We start from the raw sequence: 12,886 nt of genomic DNA, 5'->3' as shown, positions 1-12,886 counted from the left end.
TTGTGAATTAATGGAATATATAATATTTTCCTTTTAAAGAATATTTATTTATATTTTAAGCTTGATATGTAAACAATTACAAAATGTACGTTCAATTGATATAATTGTAAATTTTTACTAATTTAATATTTACATAGATATATAGAAGTAATCTACTCTGTCAACTGCGAATAAGTTGTTCAAGGAGTTACTCTAATGATCGATCGTAGGTAACGATATAGCAAAAAAATTTTTTCACATTTTTTTCTCTGCTATTTCGAAACAAAACGAAACTAAACAGATAATTTGATGATATAATAAAAATGATAGATTTTTTTTTTTATTAACATTTAAAACGAATTACAAAAATTTATGAATATTTTTATGAGTTTTCCAAGAAAGATGACTCGAACAAAAACATTACACCTTATCATATACAGCCGTGATAAGCAAATTGTTTGTATTATGTTATTTTCTTTAACCATGATTTTTTTCATACAAAAATTCTAACATACGATTTCGAAAATTTTATACTTATACATTATTTATACAAATTTTATACTTACATTAGTAAAAATACAGAGATATTAAATTAATTATATTTTAATTGAATATAAGAAAGACAAAAAATAAAAAAAAGAAGAAATGAAATTATTCTTATGCACAAAATTTAGGACAATGTCGCAAGCTTTAATAACATTTATTCTTTTGTACCTTCTTTACGCGATATTTCATTACAGTTAGTACACCTTTGATATATATGATTGCACTACACCATAGATATGAACACCTCATTAAATCGTTTCCATGTATCTAATAAAAATAAGTATTAATATTAAAACAGTATACTCTTAACCATTGTATATTGTGGAGTACTAAAAAAATGTTTGGCACAGTTTTTCAGATTCTTTAACGTGTCATGTATTAATTTCATGATGAAGAAAATATTATGATTTATCAGACAAATCTATCAAATTATTACTTTTATTAAAATGGTATTATTAATAATATTCATTTCATTATTATTTCAACAAAATTTATAAGAACAAGATACGATTATAATATAAAAATCTATTATGCGATCGATTAATCTTCACTAATAACCTATATAAATCCTTCTATTACACATATATTTTTTAATATCGAATTTTAGTAAATGCATTTTTAATATTGAAATTTAGAAAATATTTTGTTAGAACATTTATAAATCTTTAGAAATTCCATATAGGAAATCATATTTGAGACATAACATTGCCTTTCTATTCTTCTCGTTTTTCTTCCGTTAAAAATATAATCATTACAATTAAAACAATTTACACAGCTGTCAGTCTTAAATTCTATCATTTTATGATTTCGATCAATTAATTTCTATGTTAGGAATGTATTCAAATGTGAGGAGTTTATCGCCTTTACATTATTTATAAAATCCTCGTTCAAAGGAAATGAAAAGAAAATGAATCTCATTGGCCTTAAAGAATGTAAATGTTCGACGATGGAAAGATATTTTTCTGAAATTCAAAATTCTTTTCCTTTTTCATCTACTCTCCACATTCTTTCTCATAAAAGTATAAAAATATTTGACTATGTATACATATATATACACACATATATATATATATATATATTTATATACTTTTCCGATTCAAATGAGGACGGTAATTCTTCGATAAGGATAAACTTTCTTTTCGGTCAATTAAATCGACCTCGATCAAAAAGCTACCTTCGAAACATATTAGACGGATCTTCGATAATTGACCGTAAAATTCGCCCACGATTGGCACAAGTACAACTTGTTGGCGGAGAAAAATATGAAAGCCCTTCAATAGAGTTTTGGATACAATCGACGATCACTTCTAACGTGACCGTCTTCATCGTGATTCGGTTTATCTATGTAAATTGATTCTGCAGTCTTTTCCGAAGAAATATTTGTGATATTCAACTTCAGTTGTTCCTGTGAAATATGATAAAGTTAGATTAATCATTTGAGATTAATAAAAAACAAAAAAAAAAAAAATTGATATTCTATATCAAGTTAGTATTAAAAATCACTCACGTGATTTTTGTGAATTCTTTTCATGATGTGATATATGACAATAGAGATAAGTATTAACATTCCCAGTATCATTATGATCACACCAATGTAGAAAAACAAGCTTGAAATTAGAAGGAAATATTTCAGATCGGAAGCCAATTCTTTAGGAATGTTCACCTTCATAGAGAACCAGAATATAGGAAAGTATGTCTTGGGGACGTTGTTGAAAAGTCTGGAAAAGAGATGCAATGTTAATGAAATATTCTTAATCGTCGTTCAATCAAATCGATTAACTTTCAAATGATTTCTTTTTTCATTACAGTTTAAAAGATAAGTACTTACGACACAATTTGCGATGGTTGAAGGAGTACATTAATTTGCAATCTAGCCGCCACTTCTAAAGGAATTCCTGTCGTCTGGAAGATTGGAAAATAACTCTTCAGCAATAATATATTATTAGTTATTATTGTAAATGAATTTTTTTCAATCAATTTAATTAATTTATTGATTTTACTTTGAGATATCTATTTATGAATCTTATCTATCAAGATAACGAATGATAATAATTGAACACCTGCATTTTATTAAAATAAACATTTCTATATATGTACATATTAAATCTTTTGATAAAGATTAACTGATTGATTAAATGAAAGAACTTACGGGTTCTAAAGTAATGTAGAAATTGTGATCTTTTTCCTTAGGGTTCATCCCTATGACTTGTTTACTTAGAATAGGGTCAGCTTTATAAAAATGAGGAAGACTGACGAAGACCGGTGCCCCGTAACGACAGGCCGTTATATTTATTAAACCGCTGGGATTACACTCGCCGTTGCAATAACAGTTGCTAAGATTTACTACGTCGGGATCCTCGTTGTCCTCGGGCATCTGCGTAACTTCCATCGAGTGTTCTGACTCAAAGAAATTCTCAGTCGTGGTTGTTCGCTCAAAATATTTTGCCTGATTGTGAGGATAACGCCTCCTTGTTTTGTTTCCTAAAGTTTTCTCACCCAGAACATATTGATTGCCCTCGATTTCCATGTACGTGGTCTTTTTTTCAAATTCGTATAACAATGGTCTGTTGAAATAAAAAAATTAGCATTAGATTATCGTGAAATATTAATAAAAGATGAAGAAAAAGTATTATTTTATTAACATTATCTTTTTTATTTTTTTCTGACAAAAAAATTCTCTACACATTTCCGTAGTTTAAATTTAAACAAAAAAACAAAATTTAAAGAGCCATGGACATGACCGTACTCTAACCACAAAGACATATATAGGTGTCTTAAGTTCATATATATGTGTTAAATAAATGAGATTATAGATCGATCCTATTATAGTCACGTCGCGAAGGTTAATATACACGAAGTGTATGAAGTCTATAGGGGTTTTCTCAATGTGATTTGTTATCCGAGAAATATTGAGTAAATTTGTCTGTATCATTAGTAAAGTATATGTTTTTAAAAAATTGCTCGACTTTAAAATATAGAAGTATTATATCGAACAATGTCTGCTACAATGTATTTATCAGTTCTAATGTCTATCTAATAAATTTTTTAATTTCTTAAGCATATAAATTTTCAATGCAGAAAACTTTGAAAATTTTTAAATTCTCTTAAACAAAAATTCTCTTACCTGCATATATCCGAACTAAACAAATTGATCTCGTCCTCTTTTTGATACGGAGGCCAAAATTCACCAGCGCTTCCTTCGATTATATTGCAAGGAGTTTTAAAATACTTTATAGTATCTTTGTAATTCCAATTTCTCAAAACACCTAAATTACTGATATTGCTATTACCAGTATCCATGTTGAAGTGACCATCAAATTCTGAGGAACCGTTTCTCTGAAAAATTAAACAAATTTAATATTTTTATTATCGTCAAAGATCATTTTTTCGAATCGCAACAAATAACGAGGAAAGGTACAAGGAAATAACAAATATATAACGCATTTCATAGTAGAATCTTAAATTAGCCGACCATTGATGTTGCATGCACGACGCAACAAATTAATACATAATATGCCCCCATTGCTTTTCATTCGTTATTCAACGTAGACGTGACCCGCTTCGTACAGTAGCAATTTAAGTCTTGACTTGCGAATAATTTACCATCGTCTATAATTCCATTACCACGCGACCATTACCATCAAAAAGGTACTCCAAATAAAATAAACAATATCCAAATGATCGAATATTATTTTTCTCATATTAAGAAATTTCATAATAAGTTCCGATCGACATAATTTGTTATGTTAGACGTATTAATGCTATAAGTTATTATAGTTATGTGTTAATGTAATTTTGTATATTATATCATACCATATAAAACCAACCGAAGCGATCAAAGGGTGGGACCTCATCAGCAACGGCGACTTTTCCCATATTAATTATTGTGTCCTCGTAACCAGTGAATAATAGTTCGCCCACCGTCTTTGTTACACTTAAATTTGATTTTGAGCTAAGAATGTAGGAGAAGGTATTTTGCATGAAATAAGACCAGTATCGTATTTTGTGCGTAGCCGACTGAAACAGATTGATTAAATTTTTTTACATTAATTTTAGAATATAAGAAATAGAACAAGATTACTCACCACTGCGACAACATTGAGTTGTGTGATATTATCTTGTAATGTTCCATTGGAGCGTTCTTGATCAAAGTACCACCATCGTTGTTGAAAATAACTGACAGTATCATTCTCAGGATGAAACGTAATATTTACTTTCTGTCTTACCTCTCTGTAACATGATATTATAGTATTTATGGTTTAATGATTCGTTGCAATACATTTTTTTCCTTTACTTTTTAATCACGACCGAAAAAAAAAAGAATAGAAAGAAATAGAAAGAAAATGGAAATAAATTATTATTCTGAATATTTTGTAACAATCTATAAGGAACAATTAAATTTTTATAAGGAAACATTATTCTTTCAATGATTTTGCTAATTACTTTTTTTTATGATGCACATAAATCTTTTAATAAGAAGGTACATTTACATTATCTAATACTTAATCAGTATGTACATTTAGAATAAATTATGCATAAAGTCATAAATAAACAACGTTTATATTTGTAATTAGATGATGCAAGGACAAAAAGAAGTGCAAAAAATATAATTTCTTTCTTGTACTATTATTTATATAGATATGTAAATAATTCTAATTATTGTAATTTCAAACTAATTTAACATGTATAAATCTTATGTATCTAATAACCGTTTGGAGAAGTGTCATCTTTGTTGTGTAATCATTGGAAATGTTCTTTGCCCGCTGGGAAGTTTAAGGAATGGCGTACCAGATGGAAGAGAGAACATTTACAGGAGGGAGAATTCTATTTCTATTTTTGACAGAAACGAGTGCTTGAAATAGAAGATCATTGTACCTATAGAGATATACTTTGTTCTTTGAATGGATCATTTGATAACATGTATTGTTCTAATCTCTTATGTGTCTGTGAAACATTTTACGTATAAAATGTCGTAAGACAATAATTTGTTAAAGATTATTTATCTTTTTTAATAATATTAATACATTTTATTTCAATTATAATGAAGAAAATTAGTGATCTGCAAGATAAGAGATGACGAAGAGTCCTTTCGTTAATAAAAATATTACGGTAAGTTTTTATACAGACAAGAAAGTCATCAATTAAACAATTAATTAATATAGTATCGCCTACACACTACTTTATCATTTGGCTAAATGGTTTTATTGTTCATTAAAATGTCATTCTATGAGGTTAAGTATTTCTTATTTATCGTTATTAGATTTTCTATTAGTATATACATATGTAATATTAGATTAATTAGAATAATTTTTTGATCGAATCTCATCTCGTAAAATTTAATCGTAGGTACTTTTACATACGTCATAATATAATTATTTTTAATCTTATAATAAATTAAATAAACTAAACCAACATAAATTCGAACAACAAAGATAAATAGTGTTTATCATTTTTTATTACGATTAAATAATATATAAATAACTGGTAATGTATTTTTATATAATAATGTTTTGTTAAAGGATTTATATTATCTACGTTATGTGATCCCGATAGAAGAATTAATATGTTTCATTTATAATTTCATTTAATATCTTTCATTAATTTTTTTAATCGTAGAAATTTTATTAACTTATCTTGACGATAATTGTGATTTTTTAATACTCACATAAAGCTGTACGGACCGACTTGAACTAGATTCGGTTTCTTTTCGGGTATAGTTATTTCTTCTGGATTCGTCCAATTGAAGAAATAAATGTTTAAATACATATGCGGCAGACTACTCGTATTCTTCCATATATTGAAGCTCTTTGAATCTTCGGAAAATATCAATTCCTATAAAAATTGTATAATATTACGTATATTCTGGTTAACAGTATGGATGTTATATGTGTAAAAAATATGAATCGTTAATAATTTTGAATATGAAATAATATTGGAATGTTAAGATTAAGAACATTATTGAGTCAATATGTCATGGATGTAACATTGATATACATTAATATTGAACTCTATCGTTCTTCAAATACCAAATAATGCGATGCATATTGCCATTTTGTATAATTTAAATACTTTATGATAAATATTGTTTGTGACATACTGACCGATAAAAAAAAATATAGATTATCTCTTCTAATGGTATTAATTTACTTTCGATTATATAAAAACTAATGTTTGGATGACTTAATGATTTAATGAACGTTTTTAAATTACTATATTAAGCATATTGTAAAGTCGATTAAGATAAATTTTTATTGATATGATTGTTATTTATGAACGAAATAAGTACTTGTTATTACATATTATTAGAGTTACATTTTTATTTATATCAGAGTTATATCTTCAAAATGGACGACATTAACAAAATAAAAAAACGTGTACACACATTAGTATTGATTATCATATGATACATTACTATGGATATTTTATGTAATCAAATAATCAAACGACTCTGTGCCTTCATATTACTTTTTTGAGAATCTTTGGAATTTACAAAAATTTTATGAAAGACAACGATGCTCAAGAAAAATGTTCATACTTTTAATTTATTAGTAAAAGGGATCGATTATGAATGAATAATTATAAAAGATAAAAGAAAGAAGAAAAAAAGGAAAGAGCGAAGAACTCCTAATGAATTATTATATCTTATACTTTTTGTTAAAGAAAAAAAAAAGTTGAAGAGTGGCTCACCTTTTTAAGAATTTGATCAAAGATGGTCGTCGAAAAAAAAGACAAAAAGGCTCCCAAAATAATTAGGAGCCCTCCAATAATTCCAAAACTGACCGATTTATTAATCCAAGGCATCATTTCGATAACGATGACGACGCCAACGATGATAATAACGACGACGGCGACGTGTAGTAAATTTTAACGTTCACTATTTCTCGTCTTCTCAGCATGTGCACCCTGAACTCAATGACCGTCGGTCTCCTTCTCGATTACCTCTCTCACTTCACCCCGTTGCTTTTCCGCTTGCTGATTCACACTACTGCTGACCGAGCTATTACTCTCACTGCTCTTTGGGTCTCTGAAAGATAAAGTCATATCTAATCTATTCACTCATCAATGGTATTATGTCTTTCATCTTCTGAATTTATTATATATTATATATATATATATATATATATGTATATATAATGTTTCCTTCGAACTTACAAAATAATTGCGAAATATTCGCAAGATCCGAAGAAGTTACACTAGCGAAGTTTCTTTAGAAAATATAAAAATCATGTTATCAAATTTATCTAATTTTAATGATGGTATACATACATTATATATTATTTATAATGATTTATGTAGAATCACGAAATTTGCTGTAATTATTGTAATGATTTATATAGAATGCCACATAAGACGATAATCATTTTTGTAAAATACTTTAAAGAAAAAGATCATTATATCTAAACAAATAATTCTTTGAAATCGACCGGTTAGCAAACCTAAATGAAATGTCGCGTTACTATGTACTAAGCTTCTGATAGATTTATTATAGTAGCTATTTGTGACAGTCAATTGTTGAAACAGATTATATAAGTCATTGTTAAAGCTTCCTTCCGAATTTTGCCCAAAGAGTGTTTGGCAATCTGAAATTCCTGAATTTAATTATGGCCCGATCATGTCATTACCGTGTACATTTGTTTGTTTCTTTCGATTCGTTTCGTTAATTGTACTATTTGTACTTATAATTTTCCATACTAAAAGTATTTTGTCGACATGAATATTGATTAAAATATTATAATTATAGCAGCATGTAAAAAATGGATCCATTAAAGGTCATACATCAAAAGGAAATACAGTGGTCACTTTGTCTCTTCGTGTCTAATGAAAAAATGTATATATTCGACCTGAGTATTCTGATTTGAGAGAGAGAGAGAGAGAGAGAGAGAGAGAGAGAGAGAGAGAATGCAAACATTCATAATTACATTAACTCAAGACAAGTTTCCACGAGTAATAGGCACTAAGCTCATAGTCAGAATCACTGAGAAGAAAAACAACTATATATCAATCATTGATACATAATTGTAACAATTGTGATATGCTGATCATACGTACATCCCTTTTCTTCTTGTTATTCTTACTTTCTCTCTCTCTCTCTCTCTCTCTCTCTCTCTCGCTCTCAATCACTCTCTTCACCTTCCCCTATTACTTCATGATTTTTACAATCTTTCTCTTTCTCCGTCTTTCTTCTGCACTTTATCATTTTTAATCATTCATCATAATTAGACTTGTTAATGATATTGCCCACATTTCTGCAGAAAGACTTCATTAATTTGTCAGATTTCTCTAATTGAAAAAAGTAAGCTATATAAATAAGATGAAATTTTTTTAGACAGATAAATTTCAATAGCATCAAATATAGTAGTGTAAAGTAAAAATATCAGGTTGTACTGATAATTTAAGACTTGTTTCGACTTCTGCCTTATATTTTGTAAGAATATAAAATCCATGGTAAATGAACCTTTTATAATTTATGGGGATATAATTTGTATAATATATAAAAATAAATATGAGGAATAAATATAAATTATGATAGCGATCAGAATGAGTATTTATTTATTTTTTTCTTATTTTTCTCTTGCAACAATCTATGATCTAGCCATTCCTTTCTCATTTGTGAAGATACTGTACTTTTTGATAAAATAGAGAGAGAGAGAGAGAGAGAGAGAGAGAGAGAGAGAGAGAGAGAGAGAGAGAGAGAGAGAGAGAGAATGATTACTTATCTCTATCAGAAATATTGTTATGTATATTTCTAATTTTCTTTTAATTTTTTCATATTTGTTGTCACTTTTTCTGTTAAAGAAACTCATGTCATTTGCCCCTTGTTATCTTCGTCCTATATGATATTATGTATTGTTGTTTTTCCTTCAATGATTATAAATAAATAAAAAGGGGATAGGTCATTCATTCATTATTCTTACTTGAGTTTCTTTTATAGATTGTTGGGAAATTCTCTGAGAAAAATTTGTTGCTCTATGAAATGAAGTCGACATCAACAGTTTGTATAAATTTTTTTAATCAATCATGATAGATTTTTCGTCAATTAATGAATTTTTTCTTAAAAATTTATATTTCATTATAGTTTTTTTAATCGGAACTAAAAACTAATTAATGAATAAATTTATATTACATAACTAACACTTGAATTATATAAGCTCGGTTAAGAAATCGATTGATTATGTAAATATAATAATTTAATATAAAATACCTCTGCTAATATTAAATTATGTTTGAAAAGATATATAAAAAAAAAAAAAAATAAATAAATAAATCCAGGGCTTTTTTTTGATCGGATTTTGTTCGTTCATTCAAAATCGATTGGTATTTTACGTGATTAATTTTCTGCCAATTAAATTCTTCTTTTGATGAATCTAAAAAATAAACTTCTTATTGTATAAACTTTTAAGTTATATTATAAACTTTAAAAAGAATAAATAAAATGTATTATCAGATTCCAATTGTTAACATCATTAATAAAAGTTATTGAATAATTACCATTGATTGTCAAGAGAATAGAACTAGTTCAGTTTGTTATTTATCATGAAAGGAAACTAGAATTATAATACCTATTTAAAGAAAATATCTTATAGCAAATTGTGTGATTTATTGTAACATTAAATAAGCAAAAACAAAGGACAAATTGTTTTGAATAATCAATATTTATGATCAATTGATGATGATTCATTAACTATCTTGATACATAATACAGTATTACGCAATAAGGTAATACTTTTTATTAATTTTTATAAAAAAAATTACGCGAATAATAATGTTAATCAATCAAAAGATCGTAATTTATTTTTTCAAATCTTATGAATATGTGATGCGTTAAAGATGACGTAAAAGCATTTTTTTCTTTCGATTAATTTTATTGTAACTATAAAAAATGGTTTTACTTATAATGACCTCTGCAGATAGGAAATAATCGGTGAATTTATGATTCTCATGTAAATATCATTAAATATTAATAGCTTTAACGAGTATATTATTTCTTATAAATCAATTTAGATTCATAAAATGTTTTATTCGTGTATTGAGTACATGAAAACAATTTTTTAATTTTTGTTTTCTTTTTTTTAAATTTTAAAATTCATATTATAAACTTGGAAAAATATATTTAAATATTATATATGCTACGTAATATATATATACTACATTACACTGAAAAATACCTATTCCTTGTGGTGCGATAAGAAAATATACAAATGAGATAAAAAAAAGATCAACCGTAGTTTCTTCGTTTTCTCTATATAATTTCCAAGTTTCTTCTATTTTTATCATTTCTATAGGATTTATGTTAGAATATAAATATTTTTAGCTGCACGTGTTATAAGATTATACAACGAAACTCAATATCTCGTCAATGTTGCTTAAAATCTGTTTCATTTTTCCGATGATGCATTTGAAACTGCTGATGAAATATATATATATATATATATATATATATATATATATATATATATATATATATATATTAAGATCGCTTAGATATTTAATTTATTTGCTTTATTATGCTCTATTTAAGATAAATTTTTCGAATGTTTCGAAGTGTTTCAAATGAGAAAAGTCGACGTAAACTTGATGATAGAATTACAAGATTATTTTATCTACTCTCAATCTTATCAAATTATAAGAAAAATATATATCATTATGAAATATTAATCATTCTTATAAAATAATAAAACGAACGATATGTTAAAGTCACTTTATCAAATATCACCTCAATAAATCCGTTTGTAAATAAGCTTCACTTTGAAGAGTATTCAATCGTATCACTTTTGAAAGTAAATGATAAGAAATGTTTTAGTATGTATGTACAATAAGTGTTTTAATGACCGATTTCACTTTTTTAATACGACGCGTCGTCCGTTGCGTCTACAACTGGCAAGCGCCACGGATCAACAGGCTATGTCTAACAGTTTTATCGGTTACGTCCCCTCCACAAGAGGAGGTATCTCCCTCATTTCGTGTGTCTCTTTCTCGCAACCCCACATGTTCCACATCTCCTTTCAGTTTCCCCTCTTTTTGATGAGCTTCAACCCTCCTATCATGTGCAAGTCTCTTTTCTCATTTTTGACCGGTTTTGGAATATATCATTCGAATTATTCGAATTATAGATTGGTGGGTCTTCTTCTTTATATTGTATTATTATATTAGTATAATATAATATATCTATATTATATTATTATTATTATTATTATTATTATTATTATTCCATTCATTTCTTTTCCTAATGGAAACTGCCAAATTGTTTTTACTTTTTCACTTCTTTATTAATTATTGATGATAATTACTATTCAATTGTATTTTTTATTTTGTATAATGAAAGATTGTAAAATTACGCAGACATAATTAGTTTTTATTAAAATTGTTAATATAATTTAAATTTTTGGTTAATTATTGAAAAGAAAAATTAAAAACAAGAATAAATAATATTTATGATTAATTATATAAATATACGATAAGACGATCGTGAAAACAGGAAAATATTTTTCCTATTTCGCAATGCTCATGTTGATTAAATAGTCAACCGATAAAATTTTTTTGGTCTATCACGTTTTTCATTCATAGCATATCCAACTTTTTTATTCAATGTACGTATATTATTGCAAAAAAATATGTTCATTACAGTCCTGGAGAATTAAATGCTTTTCATATATATAGAATATGGAAATTCATTTTTTAGCGTATGTTAATGTCTTTGATAAATGAAGGACAAAAAGTAAGAAAGAAAAGAGAATTAAGGGAAATTATCAAGTCATTTGGAAAATTTTGAAGAAAGCAGTTTGTAGTAAAAAGAAAAAGAATAGATTTTACTTTGAGTTCTACACTGCCGTTTACAAAAAAGATACAGTAAGGATTTTAGAATTTTATCTCCTTCTCTTAGTTACTTATCTAGAGAAAGAGAGATAGAAACCTTGAGAAAGGTCACATCTATACAAAGACCTATCGTTCCGTCCCACTTTCCCTATATTTCTAAAACGAAATTTTTTCTTTCACAATCTCATATACTAATCATATTATATCGTAACTATTCCTAACAAATTTTATCACTGAATAATCAAATTTTTGTTTACACTTATCATTTTTTCTTTTTGAAGCACATGAATATTTGTGACCTGATGAAATAAAAAAAAAAAAAAAATTTTTAATACACCTTTTTGTTTCCTTATTTTTCTCCATTTAGTTTAGTTTTCAAAAAGAAAAAAAAACATCTGCTTTGTTCTTCTTCGAATTTTTTTTTAATTTTAATTCTGACGAAATAAAAATATGAATAAAAGAGCACTCGTGTTATAAAATTTCGAGTCGATATTTTTCATGACAATTAGTTTCATTCAAGACAACTAGTTAGACAAGTTTTTTACTA

General features: G+C 26.7%; 1 protein-coding gene across 2 annotated transcripts; it reads right to left on the bottom strand.

The window, feature by feature from the left end:
• Positions 1 to 31: 31 nt before the first annotated feature.
• Positions 32 to 11,626, bottom strand: LOC124953047 (protein croquemort-like). 2 transcript variants are annotated; one of them, XM_047503879.1, is made up of 10 exons: positions 11,240 to 11,626; positions 7,213 to 7,549; positions 6,191 to 6,357; positions 4,611 to 4,755; positions 4,339 to 4,542; positions 3,650 to 3,861; positions 2,675 to 3,089; positions 2,354 to 2,427; positions 2,033 to 2,243; positions 32 to 1,930 (listed from the first exon to the last, which is right to left on the bottom strand). In XM_047503879.1, exons 2-10 carry the CDS (start codon positions 7,327 to 7,329, stop codon positions 1,799 to 1,801), a joined length of 1,677 nt encoding a protein of 558 aa, XP_047359835.1. In that variant the 5' UTR covers positions 7,330 to 7,549; positions 11,240 to 11,626; the 3' UTR covers positions 32 to 1,798. The 2 variants fall into 2 exon arrangements, with proteins under 2 accessions (XP_047359835.1, XP_047359836.1); XM_047503880.1 differs by lacking the exon at positions 11,240 to 11,626 and adding an exon at positions 7,678 to 7,730.
• Positions 11,627 to 12,886: the final 1,260 nt, after the last annotated feature.

Source organism: Vespa velutina, chromosome 11 (assembly GCF_912470025.1).
Source record: "Vespa velutina chromosome 11, iVesVel2.1, whole genome shotgun sequence".
NCBI lineage: Eukaryota > Metazoa > Arthropoda > Insecta > Hymenoptera > Vespidae > Vespa > Vespa velutina.
Note: the sequence above shows the minus strand (reverse complement) of the source record. Positions and strands in the feature narration are given on the sequence as shown.

Coding starts and splice junctions, on each gene's coding strand:
- LOC124953047 (XM_047503879.1), bottom strand. CDS start 7,329: ATGATGCCTTGGATTAATAAATCGGTCAGTTTTGGAATTATTGGAGGG. Junction 2,244..2,353: donor CAACCATCGCAAATTGTGTC/GTAAGTACTTAT, acceptor TCTCTTTTCCAG/ACTTTTCAACAACGTCCCCA. Junction 1,931..2,032: donor AAAGAATTCACAAAAATCAC/GTGAGTGATTTT, acceptor CATATTTCACAG/GAACAACTGAAGTTGAATAT.